Below are 25839 nucleotides of genomic sequence, written 5' to 3'. Positions count from 1 at the left end.
ACTTACGGCCCATCCGCCCACTACCTGCTGATACGGCCCCTCGGCCTCTAGCCAGGCACACAGCCCAGCTGCCTCACACTGCCCCCTCCCCGGCTCTGTCTTTGTCTCTTCCTGGCTCCTTTTGGCCCCGTCTGTCTGTCTGTCCTTGTCTCCTGTCAGTTCTCTAGGCTCTGTCCGTTCGTCTCTCTGCTATTCTCATCCTTTCGATCTCTGCATCCGTCCACTCGATAGTGCCTGTCTGCTCGAACGTCCTCATCTCTCACTCTCCGTTTGTCTGTCTCTCTCCATCCGTTGGCCTGCCTGCTTGAAACTCCCACCTCAGGGGCCATGCACCCCAGGCAGCAGGCAGAAGATATGGCCCCTGCCCTCCTGAGGCCCCTGAGTTGGCTAGGATGTGGGCAAGGACTGGACAGTATGACGGTCGCTGAGGGAGCCTGGAGGAGCCCAGGGTGCCCCTCAGAGGGAGTTGGGCTCCAAGGGGCAAGACCCTTCTCCCTCATCCTCCAGCATACCCTCCTCCGTGTAGCCCCTTCTGTCACTCAAGCTCTCCCCCTCACCTTCTGACACACAGCCCCACTCCATGGTGCCACAGAGAGCCTCCCAAGTCCCTCATGGGCTTTGTCCCTTGTGCACAGCAGGACGCAGCAGAGGGTGTTTCCATGGCCACGAGAACCTCATACTTGGGATGCCAAATGCAAGGCTTACGCATTTTCAGCCTGCTGTTTCTTTGTAGTTCTTTATATAAAACCCGGCATATTTGTTCAGTGAGTGGCCAGATGACCAGAACATGTTTTCCAGGCTGTCTTGGGCCCTGTGGGATAAACCCCCAAGGCAGAGAGCAGAGGTGGGGTGGGCGGCAGTGTTCTGGTTCCCACTAGGCCTCACTTCCACCGTGCCACAGCACCTGAGTGCCTGAATAACTGACCTGTCAGTAAAAGAACTGATGGCCATAGTGGGGGGGGGGGGGGGGGGGGGGGGGCGAGGGTACAGTCCAAGGACGCTGTGTGGGTGCTGGACTAAGGGTTCATGGGGAACAAACCGATGGGCTCTTTCCTCACCTATCCGGTCTGCGGGTAGTTGGTTCATTTCCTGTAGGAGCCCTGGGGACACCAGAATTGGACCCTCAGGGGAGAACTCGGAGGCGTCTCTAGACACCCCCTCACCCCCTCCCTAGTGCTGAGGCCAGCAGTTCTCTCCTCAACACCTTCGCATTGATGAGGATGATAGAGGGATGAGAATTGCTGCCAATTAATCCCATAAAGTACTTACTCCCACCCCACCTGCACTCCTGTGTGCGTGGGGGGGCCCTTCTCTCCTCCTGGGAGAGGTGGTGGGGGTGGGGAGAGAACCCACATCTGGGCCTCCCAGAAGGCTCTAGAGCCCAGCCCTGGAGTCTTTGGGGGCTGAAACTGATCTGCTTAGGGGCCAGCCTGGATTAGCCTACTCCAGCCGCCCAGGCCAGGGGGGCTGGGGGCTACTTAATGAGGTTTAGGGTCGGTTCCCAGGTCACTCCGTGGAGGCCCTCTAGCAGGGGCCCAGCTGGGAGGCTGCTCTGGTACAGGTGGGCCAGGGAACAATGGTCCTGGGGAGGGTGGGGCGCCAAGGGCCCTCCCTGCTCCTCTCCTGTTCTGTCTTGACTTCCTGTTGCTCTAGGCTGTGTCTGTGAGATGGCGGGTGACCCTTCCCTGTGCCAAGAACATCAACAGCAAATGGGGCCATTTACACACACAGTCGCACTGAGATCTTCTCACTCCTTCTTTTCTCTGGGACTCTGTGCTGTAGGATTGAGCTGATTTAGCAGGAAGAGAAATGAGGAAACAAAAGAGTTAAATACATGCTTATTCCAGGCCCGCACATGCCTGGTGGCTGAGGCTCTTAGCTGGGAGCCTTGGGGAGAGCAGAGTGTCCTGAACACACGGGAGGACCAGGCTCCCCATTCATGTTGTATGTCTGTGTGTCTGTGTGTGTCTGTAGGTGCATGCTCTTTAGGCCCTTTGTGTGAGTGTACATGTGTCCCTGTGTGCACACACACCTCATTGGCTGCAGGACTTTGGTCTGAATCTTGGTTTCCTTATTTGAAGAAATTGAGGGTCTGTGAGTGGTTACAAGTTTTAGTTGAAAGAGCGCGTGCAACTTCCTTAGTGAAGCACAGTAGTTAAGTGCTAGATAAGTGATATGTGCGTGTATGACAGTGTGTGTCCTCTCTGGGCACCTTCTCATGAGCAGACCCCGCTCCCCCCCCCCCCCCCCCCCGCCCCTTGCCTGGTGATTGCTCTGGTCACTCTGGGGAGAGCATGGCAAAACTGAGCTGGGCTCCTGAGCTCTGTACACACCCTCCCTGGGGACCATGGTGGGGCCTGAGTGTAAGGTCCCGTGCCAGGTAGACACTTGGCAGGTCCTAGTGGTCTTGGGTGGGACTGGATAGGTCACACCCACTAGATGTTTCCCCTGGGACCGGCCGTGGGGATGCCCACATGTGTGCTGTCACAGGCCACAGAGAGGTGTGTAGGAGGCCTTGCACTTCTGTGTTGTCCTCAGGCTCTATGTGTGCCCACACTCGAGCTCAGTCAGGCATTTGCTGTACCCAGCACTGGGCACACGGCCTCTTGGGGTCTCACCCTCACTGTCTTGCTTCACGACAGCCAGGACAGTGACCTGCCCACCCTCATATCCAGCGTCCATCGTAGCCGCCACCTCGTTATGCCCGAGCATCAGAGCCGCTGTGAATTCCAGAGAGGTGGTGTGGAGATTGGCCTGGGAGCTGCAGGTGAGGAGCTGGGGGGGTGGGGGGGAGAGAACAGGGCTGCCAGGGCCACTGCAGCTCAGCCTGGGGACAGCCTACCCTGCCACCCTCCCAGTGTCTCTGCTCAGCAGCTCTGGATGCCGCCACCCCCAGCAGCCTTGGCTGACAGCCAGGGAGGCCAGCGGAGGCGGGAGGTGGCAAGGCCGGCTGTCCCCTGGGGCTCCATGTGATGGTAATTGTGTTAATCCCGGCCAGCTGGGCAGACAGGAGGCACAGGCAGTGGCTCCACCGTGGCTGCTTCTGGGGTGGGCTTGGAGTGGCCAAGGCCACTGCCACCCCCTTCCCATAGGAGCAGAAGCAGGAGGACAGTCACGGATGTGCAGGCCTCACAGAGGCTCAGAAATGCACATCGTGAATGGCTCACTTGAGGGCAGGGACACGCTCTACATGCATGAAAGTGCCCACCGACCCCATGGAGCACAGGCGTCTGGAGGAAGGGGGTCCATCGCCTAAGAGAGGGGGCATCTCTGCAGGGGTGAGGCAGGAGAGTGCTAGCTCAGAAGCTCCTGGGGTCATCTCAGAGGGTCATCTCAGAGGGACGGCTCCTGGGGGCAACAGGAGCTCAGAAGGAGGGGGCAGCTGGGGGACACCGCGCCCCCCCCCCCAACAGAGGAGTAGGCCAGAGGGGACTTGGCCACAGGGCTTTGCTGCAGAGAATGGGGCATGGCTGAGCTTCGGCTAAAGGGGAGGAAAGAGCAGCTGGCAGGGGTCCCTTGCAGTCCTACGGACCCCGGGCAGGGAAGTTTCCGGCAGTGGCTACAGCTCTCAGAAAGGCTGGGGAGAAGACGGTCATCCCCCATTAGTGCCCCCAGGCGTGCCTGTGCCTGGGAAGGCCTTTGTGGGGTGGGTGTGAGGGGGCTGCTTCTGGAGCCTTGTTGGAGGCGGCTGAGCAGGCAGCTGATAAAATCTAATTGCCCCATCGATCGGGCGGAGCTGCGGGAGCCACACAGTGATTGAGATATTCTAAGCCAGCAGGCCCTCCCCATGCTGCCCGTACACATGGAGACCTCCCCACGGCACACAGCACGAGTGTGCATGCGTGCCCTGCTCGCAGCTGGGGCTGCATGCCTGGGGCCTTCGCGTGGCCCCGCACCCAGCTCACACCCCGTGTCTGGGTGTCACCATGCCACACACCTGTGTCCTCGCTCTCACTTTACGCTGAGACGGGCGTACAAGCGTGTCAGGGGTCACAGGTGCTCTGCATGGAGTGTCACATGTGTGCGCCGTGCCCAGGTTTTGTCAGAGTTTGCCCTCTCCTCGGGGCTGCAGTCCCCCATTGGCTTCCACTTGTGCCTGTGGGCCCTTGGGTGGAGACATTTGCCTGCCGTCACCTCCTCTTGCTTCTCCGGGAGCCGCTTGTCAATCTTATTCCCACAACCCCAGCCCTGGTCCTTCCCTGGATCCTAGACAGGAAGGGCCGCGGAGGACTGTGAGGGGCTCAGCTGGGGTCCATGCTGGCATCTTACAACTGTGTATGTGGGTCTATGAGTGAGTGTGGCCCTCATCAGGGACTGGTGGGCCCCCAGATCTCCATGGCGGGATCTTACTGTAGTCACGGGGCTGAGTCTCACTGTGGGCCCTTCTGTCTCCAGCAGCACCTCCCCCAGACAGAGGGGAGCCTTCATCCCCCAAGAGAAAGGGGAAGGGGAGGTTCCACTGTGGAAAATGGGAAACAGAACTCAGGGAAGTGAGGGTGCTGGGTTCTTTGCTAAACCCAGAAGGGGTGCATGCAGGATGGGGTGTGGACCCAGCCCAAAGCCACTTCCAGGCCCAGCACAGCTGGATGTTGTGGCCCTCCTGCCCTGAGGCCCCAAGGCTGCTGGGGGCTGGCCCTCATGCTGGTTGTGCCCCCTACCTGTCCTGCCAGGTCACTGAGGTGGGGACCCTTCAACCAAGCAGTGAGGACCTCGTCTCCCAGGGCAGGGGTTGGGCTGCCGAGCCCAGGCCAATGGCAGCGAGGTGGCTGAGATCAATAAGTTATTAGCACCATTCTGTCAGCTGTAAAGTGGAGATTGATCGGCCTCTCACTGCTGCCGCACTTCCCCGGCCTGATAAAAATGACAGATTAAGGGAATAAGAGAAAGGAATTAGGCTCTGGGAATTAGGCTTCTGGGAAGCCTGCCTTGCTGAGGTGTCATGGCAGGCCTGGTTCACAGAGGGGGTAGCCCCCTCACTCCACCCACCCAGGCGGCCTCTCAGGTCAGAGAGGGGGCCAGAGCACAGGATCTGGCCTGGAGGCCAGCACTGGGGTGGTCCCAGGAGAGCAGGGCATCTGCTGAGCTGTTCAGCAGAGACCCCCCACCCCAGGCCCTGAGCTCAGGAAGGAGGGATTAGGGCCTGGGATGGAAAGGTGCTGCCTTGGGGAGACAGATGAGTATGTTTTAGATGTAGGACCTGAGAGAGGCCTTCGGGAGAGAAGTGGGGCTGCCCCTCCCCCCGCTACTATGGCCAGGCTGTGTAGAGCAGGTGAGACTGCTCAGGGGCGCCCTCAGGAGCTCAGAGCCCAGCTGGGCAGGTAGGCAGGTGTGTGGCCAGAAAGGCCAGGGTGCTGGCTCAGGCCTTCTGAGGGCAGTGAGGGGTGTGGCCTTGGTGGAGGTACCCAGGAGTTGGTGTGGCAGGTGTGCCTGACCTTGGGGGCTTCAAGGTGGCCTTGGGGGCCTGCTGCCTAGGGACTTCCCTGAGCAGGTAGAGGATAGGGGAGGTAAAGTGGCTTCCAGTCTAAACCAAAGCCTTCCATTTCCCTTTAGCAGAATGACCAGGAGGGGCCATTACTTTGTACAGGAGACTAATCTGGCTGGGTAGGGGCAGCAGGGTGCCTGTGGGGTCCTGAGTTGCCACTTGGGCTGTTACCACAAACCTCCTGTCACATACACACATACCCCAAAGCCCAGGATCAGAACTGTCCCTTGACCTGTCCAAAGTCTGGCAAGATGTCCTTTGGCTGGCGAGATGTCCTTTGGGAGCCTGGGCTGGGAAAGGCTTTGACCTGGCCAGGATCCAAGGGCACCTGAGCAATGATGGATTTGGTTCCCCAGCATCTCTACCACCTGGGCCTCCCCAGCCATGGTACGTGCCCCCTCCCCGTGGCACGATCCCCTACCCACGTGTGCTAGGCTCTGAGCTGAGGTTGGCGGGGACCGAGGCCTGGGCTGGGTCCCTCCCTGCCCCTGGCCTTCCCAGCCTCCATCCCCTCCAAGCCCTGAGAAACAGGGTGGGGCTCACTCTACCCTCCCCCAGGTGACCTGTTGGGCAAGAGGCCAGGCCGCACCCCCCACGTCAGCAGTGAGTGCCCACTGGAGAAGAAGGCACGAAGCAAGCCACCCCAAGGTGGGAACTCAACTTCAAGGTGGAGGGACAGGTCCCAGAGGAGGGAGGGGGTAACTTAGACCCTGCCGAGGCAAAATCAGCCCCACAGCAGGGTCTAAGAGGGGAGGTTCTGCTTCTCTCCCATGGTGGTATCTGAAGGAGAATCCCTTTACCTTATGCTCCTCCCAACACAGAGACTCTGTTGCTGCCAGAACTAGGGCCCAGCATGGCCCCTGAGGATCACTACCGCCGGCTTGTGTCTGCCCTGAGTGAGGCCGGCACCTTTGAGGACCCGCAGCGTCTCTACCACCTGGGCCTCCCCAGCCACGGTATGTGCCCCCTCCCCGTGGCACGATCCCCCACCAAGCGTCTACCCACATGTGCTAGGCTCTAACTGTCCCTGGAGGCCTCTGCTCAGTGTGAAAAGAGGCCCTGGGGTCTTTGGCTGCCAAGACCAAATCTGGGTCTGGATGTGGGTCTGTAGGCCCCTCAGTCCCTACAGGCCCCTTGTAGGTGGGCAATGAGGAGTCACTCTCCTCCCCTTCTGCCCAGGCAGCCACTTGCCTGGGCAGATGTGGGGGATCCCCCACCTGCATACCCCACTGTCTCCCAGACTGTCTAGCAGACCCATGCCTCACTTGTGACACGCAAGCACTGTCATTTCACAGACACAGAAAACAGAGTCTGAGGTGAACCCCGGTGAGAGTGGGAGGTGGGGACTGAACCAGGCCCACCTGCTTCTCTCCAGTACATGCAGCTTCTCTTTGTCCCTGGGTCTATATGCTGTAGTCCTTCCTACTCCAGCTGTCAGGGCCATGTGTGAGATTGTGCTAGCCACCTCACCTGGGGGGGTCAGCCTGGGTCTCTAGGCGGGAGGGGCCAAGAGGAGGGGAGTAGTCAGGCTAGGACATCCAGAAGGCAGGATGGGCGGCAGTTGGGATGTGGCTACCAGGACCTCACTGGTGCTCAGGAGAAGCTCCAGCTGGAGGCGGGGACCCTGCCCCACCCGGTTCCCCACCCTGTGCTCTGTCCATCTGTCCTTCCTGCCTCTCATGGACACACCTCACCCACCCACCATCTGGCACCCGGACCAGCTGCACCTTGGCCTGGCAGACCCCAGCCCCCGGTGCTGCCGCTAGCTTGGCTTTTCTGGCTGGAGGTGGGTGAGGGGTGCTGGGAAAGGGGGCAGGATTTCTCCTTACACAAGGCACTGTCCCCCAGGGCAGTCAGGCACCGAGAGCCTGAATAATTCACCAAATGTTAATAATTTAAAAATCTTCCTTTTTAATTGCTTTCCCTGCCCTGCCTGGGGCCCGCTCGGCTGGCCTGCGCGGGGGAGGGGGCGCCGGCCACCGGGGAGCAGCACGGGGAGCCGGGCTGTCAATCATGGCCCTGCGCCGCCGCCCCCGCCGCGGAGCCGACTGTAAATAACCGAGGCCGTCGGGCGGGCGCGGGGGCGAGGGGCCCCGCTGGGATCGATGCAGGCGGCCGCGCCGGCTGGGCTCTGCGGGCTGGCACCCGGCCCGGGCAGGGCCCACCTCCGCTTTTCGGGTAATTAATTTATAAACAGGCGGCGGCGGCCACGGCTGGGGCTGAGCAGGGCGGGGGGAGGGGGGAAGGGTGACAGTGGGAGTGGGGGAAGACTCAGAGGCCCGGCCGAGCAGGATGGAGGGACCCGGATGTGGAGCAGAGGGCTAGACTCCTCGAGTGTGCACGGAGTGTTACCGGGAAGGAAGTCACCTGGGCATCGTCTGTCCGGGGCTGGAGACCCATCCCCACGCCTCCAGGAGCAGGCCTGCCTGAGGATCCCTCACTCTTGGGTCTTTGCACAACACCATCCCTCAAGGCCCCCTGCAGCCTTGATCTCCATAACCTCTGAACTCCTGTCAATATCAACATTCAGAGGCCACAGAATCCCCTGAAAGGGAGGCCTTCCCCTCCCTCCCACTGCATCTTGGTTACTGGCATCCCCACATCGCTTTCACTGCTAACCTGCCCCTCTCTCAATACAGGTGGGTGCCTCCCAACCCCCACTCCCAGCGCCATACAAAGCTAGCGGCGCTGTTAAGGGTTTGGTCTCCCCTGCCCTGTGGCCTTCTGTTCATCTTTCTGTCCCCATGACCAAACGGCAAGGTCGCTCTGAGGACATGCTCTCATCAGCACCTGGTCTCCTTGGTGTCCTTGGCCAGTGTCCTATGTTCCCCAGCCCTGGGGGAGTCTGGCCTCTAGACCACCACTGACCATCCCCACCCACCCCAACCCCCCCAGATCTCCTGAGGGTCCGGCAAGAGGTGGCAGCAGCATCTGTGAGGAGCCCCAGTGGCCTGGAAGTCCACTTACCCTCATCCACGGCAGGTCAGCGCCGAAAGCAGGGCCTGGCTCAGCACCGAGAGGGCACCGTGCCAGCTGGCACCCCATCCTTCTCAGAGAGGTACTGGGCGCCCACATCAGAAAAGGCCCCATATTCTCTTCGCTGGCTTCTCAGATACACCTAGCACCTGGTTTCTGCAGGTCACGTCCACAGCCTGCATCTGCCCTCAATCGTGCACACACTCTCCTCCCCCGCCACAGTCACACGCAGCCATGTTGGTACAGAAAGTGTGCCAGGCAGTGTGCTGGCCCTAGGTTCGTGGTCTGACCCCCGAGTTGGTCAGAGGCCTAGAACACTCCTGGAATAGAATGTGTGTGTGTGTGTGAGGGGGGGGGGGGGGTGACCCCTCCTCTGGGCAGGGTGCTAAGGGTGATGGCACTTTCTGTTGAGCAACTGTGGGACTGGCTGAATCCAGGTGCTCCAGAAACAGCTGAGGGCTTTGCTCCCCCAACAGGTAGGTGTGGGGGCTAGAGGCAGATTGGGGGAGTCCGTGGAGAGGAGGGTGTGGAGGGGGCGGAAGGCAGAAGATGGGAGCAGTGCGAGGCCTTGAAACCTTGAAGTCAGGCGAGAGCTGGGGAAGGGAGCCCTTCCCCCTCCCCCCCACCCCCCCGCCCTCCGTCCACCTGCAGAGGCCAAGGGGTGAGCGAGCTAGGGGGCGGGAAGGGCTGTGGCGGCTCTCGGTGGTCTCCAGCCGGGCCCCGGGGTACAACCCCCAACAACGCCGAGCCCCCAGCCCCCCACACCGCCCCCCCAACGGAGCGCTATTTGCAGCTGCCTCCACCGCCTCCAGGATTGCAGCTAATTGCGCCCCCGCCCCCCTAGCCGCCCAGGGTCCATGGGGAGCGGGGAGGCGGGGGCCCGGCGAGCCCCGCGCGGTAATTACCGCTGCAGTCGCCGCCGCCCGCCGGGTCAGCGCCTCCGCGCCGCCGCCGAGATTAATTGGCGCCGCCAGCCGGGGGCGGGGGCGGCGCGCGACCCGGAGCCGTAACGAGCGGTGCATCGACCGCCCGCGGGGCCGGCAATTAGTAGAGGCGGCGGCGGCGGCGGCGGCGGCGGCGGCGGGGGGGGGGGGGGGGGAGCAGGACAGTTACGGGAATAGAGGGGGCGCGCGGGGCCGGGGCCTGCGGCGCGCACTCTTACCGCCCCGTCGTCCACAGGGAACTGTCGCAGCCGCCCCCCTTGCTGTCGCCCCAGAATGCCCCTCACATCGCCCTGGGCCCCCACCTTCGGCCTCCCTTTTTGGGGGTGCCCTCGGCCCTGTGCCAGACCCCAGGTGAGGAGTAGGCGGGTGCGCGAGCGCGCACGCCGGGAGGCCGTTGGTGTGGGTGCACCCGGGTTTGCCTATGACCGACCCGGTTTCCACGAGGGCTTCCGTAGTACCTACCCTCGCCCCTGCCGAAGCCAAGGACGGACCAGGTGGGCTTGGGCGGCCCTAGACCACTCGGCCACCTGGCCTCGTGGTCTGTCCCCTTCCCACCAGGTTACGGCTTCCTGCCCCCTGCCCAGGCGGAGATGCTCGCCCGGCAGCAGGAGCTCCTGCGGAAGCAGAACCTGGCCCGGTAGGTGCCCTGGCGACCGGTGAGGAGGAGGTGGCCCTGCCGAGCCACATGACCCACACTACTGTCTGCCTTTCCCGGTCCAGACTGGAGATGTCGGCAGAGCTGCTGCGTCAGAAGGAGCTGGAGAGCGCGCACCGGCCGCAGCTGCTGGCGCCGGAAGCCACCCTGCGCCCCGCCGACGGCGCGGAGGAGTTGCAGCGGCGCGGGGCCATGCTGGTGCTGAGACACAGCTCCGCGCCGCTGCTGGCCCTGCCCCCCCAGGGACCCCCGGGCCCCGGCCCACCCACCCCTCCCCGGGAGCCTGTCCGCCGAGCCCCTCGGAAGGGGGGACCCAGCCCTGCCTCAGCCCACTCCAGTGAGTCCAAGGAGACCACGGGGGCTGGGCTCTGGGCACAAGATGGCTCTGAGGATGAGCCCCCAAAGGATTCAGAAGGAGAGGACCCTGAGATGGTGGCCGCCGGGGGCCAGGGCCCCACCCTGGGCCAAGCCCCAACTGGAGGGGCCAGCCCTGAGGGGAAGGGGCTTCTCTCAGGGTCCATGCTGCCCCCTCCACTGCCCCTGGGCTTACCCTACGCCGTCAGCCCCTACTTCCACACAGGTGGGCATCCCCTCTCCATGCTTTAGATCCCTCCATGGGGTGGAAAGAATCCTAGCTCCCCTTCTGTGCCCCCTCCCCCCACCACGCCCTGGGTCTTAGGGAGGGTGTCCATGGGAAGAAAAATCCTTTTTAGTGTTCAGTCCAACATCTCTGAACATTTTGGGCAAAGGTCAGCAGACAGGGGTGGGAGCCTAGGAAAGAGCTGGCCATAGTCCTAGTAATACCACCCCCCCCCCCACCAACCCAGGCACCATGGGGGGACTCTTCATGGATGGGGAGGAGACCACAGCCCCTGAGGACCTCAGCAAGTGGACAGTGGACGATGTCTGCAGCTTTGTGGGGGGCCTTTCTGGCTGTGGAGAATATGCACCGGTGAGGGGGGTGGGGGGACACCTTCCTGAGATGGTTCTGAGCGCCTCTCCCCGCCCCTCCCCATCTCCCCTCCTCAACAACAGTGTGTGGGGAGGAGGGGGATGCTGTTGCATGCTTCCCCCTGCCCTGTGCCGCGTCAGTGCCTCTGCCTCCAACACTGGCACGTACACGCTCAACACACAGACCTTCCTTCCATTTGCAAGCTTTTCTGACACACCGTGCCAGCAGCTTCCCTTGGCCCTGCTCTCGCTGGAAAGCCTTGAGGCGACCCCAGACACTCAGTATTTGGTGGGCTGGAGGGACTCAGCAGGGTGGGCGGGCACTGGTCCCAGCACTCAGGCCTAGACCTCTGCCCGCCCCCAGGTCTTCAGAGAACAGGGGATCGATGGGGAGACCTTGCCCCTGCTGACAGAGGAGCACCTCCTGACCACCATGGGGCTGAAGCTCGGGCCTGCTCTCAAGATCCGGGCCCAGGTGAGTGCCAGCTGGGGGCAGCAGTCTCCACACAATGGTGGGTCAGCGCTGAGGCTCTTTGTGGCTGCAGGCCAGCAACCCAGAAGGCCCCCCCACCCAGGCCCATCTCTCCACAGGTGGCCAAGCGCCTGGGCCGAGTCTTCTACATGGCCAGCTTCCCTGTGGCTTTGCCACTGCAGCCACCAACACTACAGGCCCCAGAGCGGGAGCTCACCTCTGGAGAGCAGGCCCTGTCCCCAGCATTGGCCCCTTCCCCCTATGGTGGGGGGCACCCCCCTGCTGGGAGAGCCTCGCCCAAGCAAGAGAATGGAACTGTGGCTCTACTCCCAGGGCCTGCAGACCCCTCCCAGCCTCTGTGCTAACCTGGTGGGTGGACCACCCTAATCCCTGAGCCCTTCGGTGCCAGCAGCTCTGATACAAAGGACCCACTCCACAGCTTCTCTTCCTTTTGGTTTTGGATGCAAAAACAAAGATTTTTTTAAAGGAAAACATGACATCAAAGGAAAAGAGTTTCTGAAACTTTCTGGGAGTAGAGTCAGGTGCAGACAGCCTGGGGACCCAAACCTGAGCCCAGGCACAGGGACTCTGCATCCTGGGTACCTGCAGACAAACCAAAGAATGACAGAGGAGGCGGAGAAGGCACATCATGCCACACTGGCCTTGGCCATGCCTGCTGGCTCTCTCTGGAACCGGGACAGTTGTCTGCGAGATTCTCAGCATCCTGCCATCGGGTGAGAGGTCAGGGCAGAGTCCCACTCCAGACCAGCTTCCCTCACGGGGCTGATGGATCTAACCCAGCAGTGCGGTATGTAGTGTGGGCAGGCTCCATGGTGCTGGTTTCCATCCCCACAGCCGCCACTCCAGGGATCTGCACAGGGCTCGGTACTTTCTGGTCTTTCATGTTGTGAAAATAAAGCCCAGTCCGCCATCTACTGCCCTCCCCCGCACTGCGCAGGCCCTGGCCTCGGGTCTCAGCACCGACCAAGAAGACACAAGCCTGGCTGCCTGGTAAGGTGGGAACACTGCACGGCAGTCCCCGCAGGCCCCGCCCCAGGCCGGCAGCCCTCAATCCTCCTCAGAGAGCTGTAGCTCCTCCAACTCATCCTCTGGTCCCTGGGCCAGCCGCCACAGCTCCCCGAGGTGCAGCCCCGCCTCTGTGTCTGGGTCTCCATCTGCAGGGAGAGACCGGGGCTACATAAATTCTGCTTTATCAGGAAGAAGCCAGCCTTGGAGATTACTCATCGCTAATTAATCACAGCCCTAATTAATTTATTGGTGCCACTGTTAGTGGCTGCCAGAGCCAGCGGGAACGGAGCAGCTGGCGTGGCAACCTCAAGGAGGGGTGTGAGCCCAACTTAGAGCCATTCTCCCACCCAATGGCCCCACCCACCCACCGACGAAGTGACGCCCACGACAGCCTTGGGTTCCTGAACAGACAGGTTCAAAGGGCCACAGCACCACCCCTCACTCCCAGGAATCACTCACCCTTTGAATTGCTGATTTCCTCTTGGCTGCTAAGGCTGCCATCCTCCTCCTCCTTTTCCTCCTCTACCCTCTGCCAAGCTCTCGGGGACCCAGGCCTCCCTGGGGACCAAGAAGAGCCCATGGGAGTAAGCCCACCAGCAAATACATACTGGGGACAGCTAATGTGGGAGTGTGGGCCAGGCTCACAACCCCGCACCCACCCACCCTTCCCTCAGGCCCCCTTCGTACAGGTGGAAAGGATTCAGAAGTGTCCAGCCAATAGTACAGGTGAGGGAATAAGGTCTTGGGACACGTGTCCCAACTCTGGGAGGCCCTCACCTCAAAGCAAGTGAAGTGGTAGGAGAAGGGGCACCGCAAACGTGAGCAGCCAGGGGGAAGCAGGCACCCTCTTCTGGTTCCATGAGATGTGTCAGGAAGCCTTCCAGGGCCACCTACCCCTTCCCCACAGGGAGCTCAGGCTCAGGAGTCCAGGCCCCTACCTCTCTCTGAGAAATCCACGGTACTGTCTTCCTCGTCGCTGTCCCGATCAAAGAGGTCCTTAAATTCCACTCTGTCTTCATTCTTATTGCCTCCCACTTTCCGCCGCTTTATCTCTGGGAAGTTCAAGTCTTCCAGCTGCAAAGACCCAAAACCAGAGTGGTGAGGGTGGTCTGGTGGCCATGAGAGAACCCACCTGGCCCAATCCCCAACCCACCATGTCTCAGCCCTGGGCCCCACCCTCCACCTCAAGGCTTAGCTCACAGCCACAGCTGGGTCACATCATGCATCATGCAGCAAGAGCCCTGACCGCAGCTACTGTCCTTCCCTCCCATTCCCAAAGACAGACTTTACCCCAACCCGGCATCCTATTCCCTTTTCCATTTCCCTTCAGGCCTTGCCCCCCAACCCGTCCCCACACAGACTCTGCTTGGCCAACTTGGTAGGCATCGCTGGGTAGGACTCCTGGACAGCCACCCTGCCAGGCAGGTGAGGGGGCCCCAGCCACACACACTGGCCACTAAGTACCATCAAAAGCATAGTTACATCCACTGGCTGAAGGCCCAGCTATAGCCACCCCACCCCCGCCACCTTTGTGTCTCCACGTCTTTAGCCATCACGTCATGGGATTGCAGACCCATGATACCAGGACAGGGATACAGTCACAGGCATGCCACTCAGCACGAAACTGTCCCCTCAAGTCACACCATGCCACACCCACTGGCACAGCTCCTCCTGCCCCTCCCTGCCTTCCTGGTGTCCACAGGCTGGCCTGAGAAACAAGGTCAGTCTGGCCACTTATTCCCCCAAAATCCCCAGCCCAGTCAGGCCTGACAAGGGGTAAGGACCTCCTCCTGGAGGTCATGAGAGAAGCCCCCCGGTCACCCAGTAATGCATGATGTCTGCCCCTCCAGAGCAGCCCCAGGACAGGCTGCAGCTGGGAACAGGCCCCAACCGTCCTGGTGACATCGTCCCTGAGACTATTTCCTCCCACAAGCCCCCTTCCCCACTCTGGTCTTAAAGTCAGAGCCAGGGTGCTAGACCCTGGTCTCAGAACAAACCAGGTGGTCATGCCCACATCCCCGCTCCGAACCTCCTCTGCAGACATACCCGCTCTTTGCCACTGATCTCCAGCTGGATCTCTCGCTCTCTCAGCTTCCGCCACTGGCTATAGTACTTGGTGAGAGGTGTCCCCTCTTCTCGGGTCTGCTTCTCCCAGGTGTCCTATGGGGAGAGGTTCAGGATCATGTCCACCCTGGGGAAACCTCCAAACCCCAGCCCTACACTGACTAGTGCCCTCAGGCAGTGCTGCCCACCCCACCCACCCAGACACCAGCTCCCAACTGACCACTGCATGCTGGTCAGCCACACCGAAGGAGGCCCTCTGGCGGCGACTGCAGATATACTCAGCATTCTCCTGCACCTTCTCTAGCAGCTGGCGTAGCTGCCGACAGTAGTTGGCCACCTTGCATTCCCGGAGGAAGGATTTCAACTGCAAAAGGAAGGGGGGGGGGGGGGGGGCGGGCGCGGTGCTCAGCCTAGGTCCAGGCACAGACCATGATCTGCCGGGATCACACATGACCACGGGGAGGTGATGGGGGAGCAGGAAACATGTGTCTCACAGCCCTAGCACACACAGTTGGGGAACGGGGCAGTTACGTTGGTGTGGGGTGGGGGCCGCGGCGTGGTGCCACATGACCCCTGTTGCCTGGGCCCTGTGGGGGCTGGAGAGCAGATGGCCCACCCTACGGGCCGGGCAGAGGAACAGGCGGCATGGATCTACCCTCCAGGTCACATCCCACCCTCAGCCTGTCTGTGTAAATAAAGCTGTGTTGATACACATCCACACTCCTTCACTTAGGCATTTCTGTGGATTTTTTGTACTTCAAAGAGGAGACCTGAGCAGTTGTGAGAAACCACATGACTGTAAAGCCTAAAATACCATTTAGCTCTCTCTGCCAGAACAGTTTGCTGACCCATGTTCTAGACCATGATTCTGGGACCTGGAGTCCAGAAATAAAGCCTTGCCTACACGGCCACATGTGTCCGGATGGGCCTCGGAACCAGGTGCAGTTCGAGTGTGGGCAGCCCACCCCTACTCACCAAGCAGGCCTACAGCTGGGGGAGCTGACTCTGCCCACCAGAATCAGGGACAGGACCTGGCCCTTCCCGTGAAAGGCCCCTGCCTCCTTGAGATGGCAAACACCTGGGCTGAGAGCAAATGGACCTCTGACAGGCCCAGAAGGGACTTGTGAGAGAAAGGACTCCAACCCCACCCTTGTATCACCTGAAGGAAAACTGAGGCAGGGTTGGTGCTGAGGCTGACCGGGACTTCCTCCTGCCCCAAACCTGCATGCAGGACCATTTGGGAAAGTATACAGTCAGGAGACCAGCTTGACCCAGGGCTGGGGGGCCGGGTCCAGCCCACTCCACCAGGACTACTCCTAGAAGAGAATTCTTGGTCGGTCTGGTCCCTGGGCTGTGACAGGCCTGGGGAGGAGCTAGCAAGTCCGAGGGTCCCCGTTAACTCGCCTGCGCCAACCCCACCCCTCAGGACTCCACACCCCTATGTTCGTGCTACCTATGATGAGGCAGCGCCAACATGAAACCCCGCAGCAGGTTAGGCTCTGCCACTGACCCTGTGTGGCTGTGACAAGGGTGCCTCCTCTGGCCCCTGTGTCAATGGGAAGCTGAGCCCATGAAGACAGCCTAGTCTGCTACGAAGCACGCCATCAAGGCATCTGGGAAAGGAAGAGGGAGCCGGACAGCTGGCACACACCTGCAGCACAGCGGGCAGCGCCAGTTCGGGGAAGGCAATGCTCTGGGCCTGGCTGTGCAGGTACTCCAGGGTGAGGTCGTACAGCTGCTCCACCAGACCATCCTGAGGCAGCAGAGAAGAAAGGAGAACGTCAGGGGAGATGGGAACACAGCCCTCTTCACGCCTGCTTGCTGTCAGGGTGGAAATCGGAGGATGTGCCTCCACAGCCTCCCCGGAAGCCACACTCTGGCTCAATATGGCTGAGGCCAAGGAGCACAACCTCCCCCGCAAGACACCCATGAAGGCCCACACAAACTGGAGGGCAGCAAGCCCCCTCCCGTCCACACTAATTGGACTCCAGTCACCCCGTACACTGACCTTGGTGCCCTAGAACATGCTGCTATGACCCCGCCCAAGGTATTTTCCCAAGCGTCTCCACAGGAGGCCTGGAGGCCAGCCTTACCCGGTATGCCTTCTCCTGTAGGTTGACCTTGGACAGCTTGAGGATCACAGTGAAGTTGATGGGCTTGGAGCTCATGCGCCCCGGCCTCTTATTGAAGTCGACCTGCTGGAAAACCTGTCCCAAAAGCCACTTCAGCTTGGCCTGCTGTGCCTCATGCCCCACTGTATCCCACCCCCCCCCCCATCTGTACCCCAGATCCTTAGAGGCCCCAAAACCAGGGAGAGGTAGCCGCATGCAGTGCCAGTCCTGTGGCCCCAGAGACCCCCTCCCTTCCAGAGCTCCGGCCTCCAAGGGCATCACTTCATTGCAGAGCGGGATTCTGGCCAATGGGGGCAGGATCAGAAGCACACCCGTGCACACTGCTACCAACCCTCTCCTAAAACCAGACCAAGAAGCCCTAAGAACCAGTGTCTGGAAACAAAAGAAAGGTCCTTTCTGTACAGGGTCACTGACACTGCAACGTCCTCACCCATGACTGCATTCCCAAGGCCTGGTCCCAACCCCAAGGCTGCATCCTGGGAGTGATATGCCAATGGCCAGAGGGTCTCAGCAAGGGCCTGAGGAGCTCATAACTCCTCATCCTCCACAGAGACCACAGGCTGTGCCCATCGGCCTCTGCCTCTCAGGGAAGTCCTCCCCGTGTCCGAAGGCTGCGGGCTGTCCTGGGATAGCGGAGCAGGAGCCATGCCTGGCCCCTCCTCACCACCCTCGCGCAGGGGTGATCCAGGATGTTGCCCTGAGGGGGGTGGGTGGCCGATGCTGAAGATACCACAGAGCAGAGGATGATGCTTCACAGCTGAGCTCAGCACAGCTCCAGATAAAAAGCACCCATGACTGTGCTAATAACAGGTTTCCCTAGGGGAGCCCTGCCCTTTCTCTAGCCTGGCTCAGCCTGAGGTGGAGCAGGGGCTGCTCTCAGCACCCCTTCCCACCCACCCAGGGAGGCAAGGGCAAAAACGCCCTGGGGGCAAAGAGCTTTCCTTCTGCCTCTGTGACTTATTTTCTCTGGAAAGGACAGGCCTGCACCTGTGGATGTAAAAAGGACATGCCAGTACAGCTATGGCATGCTGACGCAGGGATCAGTACAAGGGCTGTGCAAAAAGAAAACACGAAATCAGAAGAGAAACCCCAGGGGCTCCCTTCTCCCCCGTACTTTGGTAAACCGGTGCAGACCACAGCTCTGGCCACATTGAGCCACTAATCCGGCCCATCCAGCAGGTGGCACTAAGGGCCTCTCTAGTAGGGAGATGTGAAGTCCTAAGTATAAGGTGGGGCGGGGCCTAACCCCCGGGGCATGCAAGCATGCACACAGATCCGCACAGACACGCACAGACACACGCATACACAAAGGAGCGTGCAAAAAGAAACGCAGCTTTGGAATCAGATCTAGGGTTCCAGCCCAGCTCTCCTGCCCACTGGAATAGACTCAAGCGTGTCCTAAAACCAGCACCCTCAGGCCAGCCCTGCAGAGCAGCTGTCCTTGTCCTCCCTGCCACTCGCCTGCCAACACACACCCCAGCTGGGGCAGGGAGCAAGGCGCTGCACAGAGCAATGTCCTCATAAAACCTCCTCTACAGATGAGAACACCAGCACTCAGGAGGGTTACACTGCATCTCGGGATAGGCGGTCTGTGCGCAGCAAGCAGCGCCTCCAAGCAGACCACAGAGGCACTGTGTTGCCCCCTCCCACCCCAAGCGACGGGCACCCTCTCACCTCCAGTATGAAGGGCAGCACTGGGATGAAGGTGCCGGTGCTCTCCGAGAGCAGGGTCAGAGCACGCACGCAGTGCATGCGCAGGGGGTAGAAGCGGGCAGCGGGAACCAGCCTGGGAGCATGGAAAGGCAGGAGTGAGCAGAGGCCCTAGCCTCACCATCCCAGCCTGGCTCCCCATGACCTGTTTCCATCCGTGGGGCTCGAACCTCAGGAAGGGCCCCTCTCGGTCACTTCGTCAGGGTCAGTGGCCACACCTGCTCTGATTCTTCCAGACAGAACAGGGCAGACCAAAAGTCCCCGACTAAAATCCGGGTCTTAAGGACCTGCCTCCTCACTCAATTATCGGGTGAGAGAACATCCCACGCGGCTTTTAACTTAATTTCACTTTAATGCAGGAGGAGAGCAGCGGGAGATGGTTCATTCAAAGCTTTCTTTCTTCCCAGCTCCCTGCTTTCAAGGCTCCTCCTTCAGGAGCACAGGGGCGACCCCTCCTGGCTAACAAAGGCAGCCACCTGGGCACACGCGGCTCCTCCATTCATTCTCTGCCCCCAGAAACCAAAGCTCAACGGTCACAACTGAAATGTGGCGCGTTGTACTAGACCCGCTGCCCAAGAACCCCATGGTAAGACAGACACCCAAACTCCCTTCAAACCGCACCTAGTCCCTTCTACCCAGCATCTCCCAGAATGCATGAATCTGGGGCATTCTCCCATGCTGGCCTCTGGGTCACAGATGGCGCCCCCCCACCACCCCCCCCACCACCCCCACCCCCGGTCCTTCCACAGGTGCTGCCAAGTAACAGACCCCAGGGCCCAGGGATGGCTCATACATACCCTTGGAGAACTAGCTCCTCCTGACCCTCCAGGATGCCTCCCTGTGTAACCCTCTCCTCTAAACCAGCCTCCCATGACCTTGTCCAAAGACAGTCTGTACAACCCTGACCGCCGTAACAGCCCACATACCCTGGCCCTGACCTCCTTTGGCCCTCAGGGTGACCCCGCCCATCCGTCACTCACTTGATGCAGCCAATTACCACTTGCGAAAGGGGGTAGATCAAGGGCTGCAGGGCTTCGCAGGGGTACACAGTGCTGAGGGCACGACACCACAGGTAGAGACAGTGCACGAACTGCCAGTTGTACACTGACTGGTAGGTCTCCTGGGCACAGAGTGAAGTCCGTTTCCAAGTCAGCCCAGGGGTCCCAGAAGGGTCCAGCCCTCCCTCACCCACGGTGTGCTCGGGGTCCCAGCCAGCAGCCGCAGCGAACACCTACCCCACCCCCTCCCCGACCCACCCTCAGAGCTGCCCGCACCCTCCACCTGTTCCCCAAACCCCCCCCCCCCCCCCCCGGCAAGGGCCCTGAGCCCTCCGAGGCACTGGGTTGTCTCTCCCCAGGGCTACACAGGAATACGGAGGCTTCCAGGAGGTCCCAGCCCCTCAGCTGTGGAGCCCTAAGTATACGGTGGGGTGGGGCCCGACCCCAGACATGCCAACCCCCACCCCATAAGCCCAACCACGCACTTTCTTGCGTGTGGTCATGGCATTGCGCAGGTGGATGGCGAGCTGGCGAATGTAGAGGAAGGCATGCTGGTAGGCGATGCCAGTGTCCAGGGCAAGCAACTCGGTCAGGGTCCGCTGCATGAAGTTGATGAAGGGCAGGGTGCCGGGGGAGGTAAACTTGCAGTTCCTCACGTAGGTGATGTACATTTGCTGCCAGAAAGATCCCAGTCAGGGCCACCCGAGCTGCCAGGGCACTGTGCACCCGCCACCCAGCTCCAAGCCGCTGCCAGACACCTGGGCCTTTCCTCAGTGGGAGCCACGGCTGGCCACGTCTGCTGCAGACCCCTCCCCCTACGTGGCACATGCTCCTTGGGCCCTCTGCTGCTCAGCTGCCACACACGTGTACCCCCAATCTCACACACAAAGTCTGCCGCGCACGGAACAGGAGACTTATAGGGAGGGCGCAGTGCCAAGGAAAACGCAGCGTGAATAACTGCAGGAAGAGGCAAGGAGACCACGGAGGGACTGGGAAGGAGGGGCTAGAAAAGCTGCAGCTACAGGCCAGGCCCACGCAGGGGTTTCTAGAGGGTCACTGTGCGGGACACATCACCCCAGGCGTGCAGCCAAGCAGCAGGGTCCCTGTCCCTCTCCACACCTGATGTCCTCATCTGCTGAGGGGAGAGCTGTGCAGAGCAGTGTATGTGGAGCCCCAGGGGACCAAGAGCTCCCATCCCTGTCACTGTCCCCCACTTCCTAGGGAGAGAACTGCAGTGATGGCCCGGGTCAGCCCAGAGCCACAGCCTCAGCAAGAGGAGCTGACCACAGAGGCAGCCGCCCAGACCTCAGGCCAAGACTTTCAACCCAGACTCTAATGGACACAGACTGGGGGGCATCAGAGGCAGGAGCCGGGGGTCCACACTACCTTGAGGATAGGACTCAGGAAGACAGCCTTCTTGTGCCGACAGACCCTGACGAGGACGAGGAACGCCAGTACGCGCAACGTCTCTTCACCTGTGCTCCACAGAATCACCATCCTCTGCAGAAGGAGAGACATCACTGCCTGCCCCAGCCTCCCCAAGCCCAGCCAGAGGCCCCTGTGGCCACTGCTAGGAGACAGCCCCTCCCAAAGCACCTCAGGATAGAGCTACGGTTACACCTCAGTGAAAAAGTAACAAAAACGTGAAAGGTAACAGAGGCTCCCCAAGAAGGCTGTACCACAGAAACACAGCTTTGCTGTTAGGCACGCGTCCAGAAAGGCACGTTAGGGGGCACCTGGGTGGCTCAGTCGATTAAGCAGAAAGGCACATTAGAACACAAGAAGAGCTCGTCTTGCTACAGCTCTTGTCAGAAAGCGGTTGCCTCACACGACCGGGCCCGCGGCACCAAGGGCAGAGAGCTGACCGAAACAGAATCCCAGCAGGGCGTAGGGTGGGGGGCGGGTGCAGATGCCACCCCCACTCTGGCTGGGGGCGGGGCACGCTGGAGGGGTGGCCACACGCGCCTCCGATCACAGTGCCAAAGGGAGAGAGCCGGGTACCTTGAGTAGCATGCGGCACTGCTTGGGAAAGGTCAAGTAGTATGGCACGGAACTGCTGACATGCTGGAGCACGGCCGCCGCTGCTGTCGCCTCCGTCACGCAGGCCACCAGCTGGGGAAGCAGGAGGGTCAGCGAGGCCCCAAACCCACTCATGTCTGGGACACAAGGAAGGACTGCACCACTGGCTTCAGCCAGGCCTCGCGGGATACAGGAGGCCCCCTCCCCGCTGGAACTGCACCTGTACGACTGAGCTCAGGTAGACCTTGACGTCCAGCCGGAGCTTCCCCCACAGTGGGCTACTGGACGGCTGCAGCACCCTGCAGAGAGACCAAGCCCACCCCATCTTGAGCGAACCCCCCCCGCACCGCACACCTCCCCCCAAAGCCCCCCACCCTTCACGGTGACTGCTCTCCCAGTGCAGCGGCCCCCTTCGCACAAGAGTCTGTGCCTGGCCGATGCCAGCACCACTCACGATACGTGTGTTTGCTGCCCGCTCGCTCAACGGCTATCCCCTCCACCATCACCTGTCAGCTTCCTCAATGAGGCCCCCACCTACAGATACACACACCATCCCCAGAGCAAACAGCAGAAGAGTGGATGAAATATTCACTTGAAGAGAAAAAAAGAGTGAAAAGGGGAGAATCCTGACATAAGAAACCAGTGGTGCAAAGCCAAGCACACACTCTGGCCCCCCCGAGGAACTGTGGGCAGAGAATGTACCTTTTCAGAAGGAAAACAGAAAGGAGGAAGGACAAAGCCACCCAACTGGCCCCGCCCAGCCTCTCCCCGGAGCCCGGCAAAGGGCCTGGTTCCGTCTTCGGCATCCCTCTGTGCTGGTTGGGTCGAGAGGGGGACTGCCAGATCACAAGGCTTCTGCCTTCCCCAGTGCGAGGTCCTGACCACACCCCCCCTACCTCCCCTCTTCCCTTTCACCTGCTGTTGTCCTTGGGGGCTTTCCCAAACAGTAGCTTCTGGAGACAACCAAAAAGATCTCTAATGCAGAAGGTGACCAGGGCGTTGAACACTGCAATGAGGGGACCACAGATACTGCTCACAGGACAGAAGACAGAACAGAGAGCCTGCATCCCAGGTCCCCTCACCCCAGCTCACCAGCACTGTCCGTGACCTGGAATTTGCTGACTTCAGCACCTTCCTGGTCTCCTTGGGTGGTGACCACAGCAGCTCGGAATGCCTGCACAACTTCATGGAACAGCTTCGGAGTAAGGTGCTGCTAAATTAGGGATAAGAGGACCCAGAACGTTGGGGAAGCGGTCAGCTGTGTTGGACAGAGCAATAGGCAACCAGAGCTCCAGAAACATGCTGTGACAGAAAGGTACCCCTTGCCCACATTCTGAGACACGGAGCAGAGGTGGAGGCAGTGTTGCTGAGCCACGTGCAGGGAAAACAGCAAAAAACCAGAGTCCAGAATCTTCCTGGAAGGGCAGGGAGCCTGGCTCAGGGGAGAGGCTGAAGGTCCCAGGTCTGGATGGTGGCCTGCACCAGGTGGTTTCTAGGGTTCTCCCTTCTGTCCTTTCCTATCTCTGCAGAAACCAACGTAAAACCCTTGGAGGAAGGGCTCTAGCTCCTGACAAAGGCAGAGACTATGTCCTAACCCACGACAGACTTCAGGGAACAGGGAGCCCGAGAGAGACACTGAGTGGAAGAGAGCAGAAAGAGCCCCTAGAATCTCTGACCGAAGGGGAGAATGCAATCCTGGAGCCTCTTAGCAGAAAGGCAGAACCATGCGACATCCTTCACATGAGGGTCTGGTGCAGAAGAGGACCCCAGTGTGGGTGCTCAGAGAAGGGGCTCCTCCCGTCTGCCACAGACCCAGGTAACTAAAATGAGTCAAGGGCAGACTCCTAAAGGGGTGGGGGGTGTCCAGCTGCCCACACCATGCCACTTCTCACCGTTGCTGCCTGCTTCCACCTCTCAACCATGGCTAGGGTCACAGGAGCAGAATCCCTTTTCTTCCCCTTCAGTCCTCTGGGGACCTCATCCTCATCCGAATCTTCCTCCTCCCCACTTGCTTCCTGCACCAGACACAGAGGACCAGGCTGGAGCAGCATGCAGAGGCCAGAAGTGTGCCCCTGCCCCCACCAACTCTGCCTAAGCCCTCACTTCCAACGTGTCGGGCAGAGTGTGCAGCTGCTCCTCCTCGTCCTCGGTGCTGTCCGAATCACTGAAGTTCAACAAGCTCTGGTCATTGTCCTGCAGGAACTTGTAGAACTCCGGGTCTTTGTCCTTCAGCCGAGAGAGCTGGTCCTTATGCTCAGACGCACGACCTTTACGCCGACTGAGAAGGCAGGGGTCGTCAAGTCCACAGGACAGGCATAGCCCACAGGACTGGGGAGTACGGGACGTGGGGTAAGGCTTCTTGTCCTCCACACTGTAAGCTCGCCAGCCTCCACAGGGAAACTACAGGGCTTGATCTGCTCTCTCCACAACAGCTACCCACAACCAAGGTAGGGGATTTCCAGCAGTTAAGTTTTCAGCAGATTCCTCTCTCCCCCAAACTCCACACTCACATAGCCAACTGCCTCAACACCTGCATTTCTTTTTTTTTTTTTTTTTCAACGTTTTTTTTTTTTTTTTTTTTTTAATTTATTTTTGGGACAGAGAGAGACAGAGCATGAACGGGGGAGGGGCAGAGAGAGAGGGAGACACAGAATCGGAAACAGGCTCCAGGCTCCGAGCCATCAGCCCAGAGCCTGACGCGGGGCTCGAACTCACGGACCGAGAGATCGTGACCTGGCTGAAGTCGGACGCTTAACCGACTGCGCCACCCAGGCGCCCCAACACCTGCATTTCAAACCCACATACAACACTGAACTTGTGGTTTCCCCCAAACTTGCTCTGCCAGCACTCTGCTCCACCTCAGTTGCGGGTAACTCTACCTTTACAGGCACTCAGGTGAAAGACGACCTCTGTCTCTCATACCCAGCATGCAATGTGCCATGAGACCTAATTAGCAAAAGCCCTTCAGAGCCTCTCATGCCTCCTAGTTAAACCAGCACCATCTCGGGGCACCTGGGTGGCTTGGTCGCTTAAGCGTCCGACTCCGGCTCAGATCATGATCTCACGGTCCGTGAGTTCGAGCCCCGTGTCGGGCTCTGTGCTGACAGCTCTGAGCCTGGAGCCTGTTTCAGATTCTGTGTCTCCCCCTCTCTCTGCCCCTCCCCTGTTCATGCTCTGTCTCTCTCTGTCTCAAAAATAAATAAACATTAAAAAAAAAAACAAAAAACCCAACACCATCTCTCAATTCTCCCAATTACCACAGTGGTCTCTCCCTATCTCCACACCCACCACCTCCAACCTACTCTCAACACAGCAACCCAAGTGACTCTTGAATTGCATGTCACAGGACGTGACTTCACAGCTCAAAACCCTGAGATGACTTCCCATTTTAGCGCATGTCTTATAAACTGTCTACAAAATCTGACCCCGTTATCATCTCTCCTGGTTCACCTCCTACTACTCTCCCCCTCGCTCCTCCATACACACTCACCTCTGTGTCAGACCCGCTCCCACTTCAGGAGCTTGGCTGTTCCTGCTGCATGAAATACCAAAGCATTCTTCCCGCCTGCGTGGCTTACTCCCCCCAAGTCTCTGTCCAATTACCACCTCTTCAAAGGGCCTTCTCCACTAAACACAGCAACAGCTGGTGCCCAACATGCTCCCCATTTCTCTACCCCTTCTATTTTTCCTGTTTGCCGCACTCATTTCTTCTCACATACCACACGTCGTGAATCACCCGAGACTGAGCGAGCTCCTCTACACCAGAAAAGGGCCTATTATTCACCAATGTACGTTTGTCACAGAACACAACCTCAGCAAACACGGGAAGAAAGAATGAGTAAGGCGAAGGGTCTGGGGAAGGGGCCAGCGATCCTCAGGCCCCAGGACTGGTCAGCATACACGTGACGGGTGGGCCAGGACGGTGAAGAGGGTCTGGCTTTACAGACGTCCCGCGGGAAACGCTCCCCTCACCTGGACGAGGGGCTTCCGCCTGGCTTATCCAGACTCCGGTCGGCTCCACACGCCGCCCACGTCTCCGCTTCTGGGGCTCCTTCGGGATCCGATTCAGACTCAGAATCAAAGCCCGAAGCCAAGAACTCGTCCACCGTCAGCTCCGCCAGCCGCCTGCGGGTTACAACATCTGGATCAGGACTCCCTGCCAGGCCGGTTTGCCCCAGCCTTGCTGCACCAGGAACGCGTTTAAGCTCAAGGAGAGCCGCTGTGAATATAAGGGTCCCCTGGAAAGCCGAATCGATCCTCAGAGCCTCAACTTACCGCTTGGTGCCCCGCACCACCGCCATTACTGCCAAACCTCAGCGTGCGCCCGACTTCCGGCTCCAGAATGCCGTGCGTTAGCCGCACTTCCTCCAGGCGGGCCCCGCCCCCAATACCGCCCCTCCGCGCCCC

At 60.1% G+C, this 25839-nt stretch overlaps 2 protein-coding genes across 3 annotated transcripts in view; one reads left to right on the top strand and one right to left on the bottom strand.

Moving 5' to 3' along the window:
• The window catches only part of SAMD11 (sterile alpha motif domain containing 11), a 21576-nt gene extending 9163 nt beyond the window's left edge, over positions 1-12413 (top strand). Inside the window, 10 exon segments of the mRNA XM_058719536.1 lie at positions 2643-2767; positions 6041-6130; positions 6304-6438; positions 8378-8540; positions 9638-9753; positions 9961-10039; positions 10123-10637; positions 10885-11009; positions 11373-11483; positions 11600-12413. Of these exon segments, the coding sequence (XP_058575519.1) occupies positions 2643-2767; positions 6041-6130; positions 6304-6438; positions 8378-8540; positions 9638-9753; positions 9961-10039; positions 10123-10637; positions 10885-11009; positions 11373-11483; positions 11600-11845 (1705 nt within the window). The 3' untranslated portion in view covers positions 11846-12413.
• On the bottom strand, positions 11921-25839 carry NOC2L (NOC2 like nucleolar associated transcriptional repressor). 2 transcript variants are annotated; one of them, XM_058719537.1, is made up of 19 exons: positions 25708-25839; positions 25405-25557; positions 23536-23710; positions 23325-23447; positions 22525-22645; positions 22348-22438; positions 21653-21731; positions 21415-21525; positions 20800-20913; positions 19899-20087; positions 19396-19535; positions 18380-18491; positions 16667-16780; positions 16225-16326; positions 14794-14937; positions 14556-14669; positions 13448-13583; positions 12969-13067; positions 11921-12655 (listed from the first exon to the last, which is right to left on the bottom strand). In XM_058719537.1, exons 1-19 carry the CDS (start codon positions 25731-25733, stop codon positions 12549-12551), a joined length of 2250 nt encoding a protein of 749 aa, XP_058575520.1. In that variant the 5' UTR covers positions 25734-25839; the 3' UTR covers positions 11921-12548. The 2 variants fall into 2 exon arrangements, with proteins under 2 accessions (XP_058575520.1, XP_058575521.1); XM_058719538.1 differs by having other exon boundaries at positions 22525-22642.

This window comes from Neofelis nebulosa, chromosome 2 (genome assembly GCF_028018385.1).
Source record: "Neofelis nebulosa isolate mNeoNeb1 chromosome 2, mNeoNeb1.pri, whole genome shotgun sequence".
Taxonomy (NCBI): domain Eukaryota; kingdom Metazoa; phylum Chordata; class Mammalia; order Carnivora; family Felidae; genus Neofelis; species Neofelis nebulosa.
Note: the sequence above shows the minus strand (reverse complement) of the source record. Positions and strands in the feature narration are given on the sequence as shown.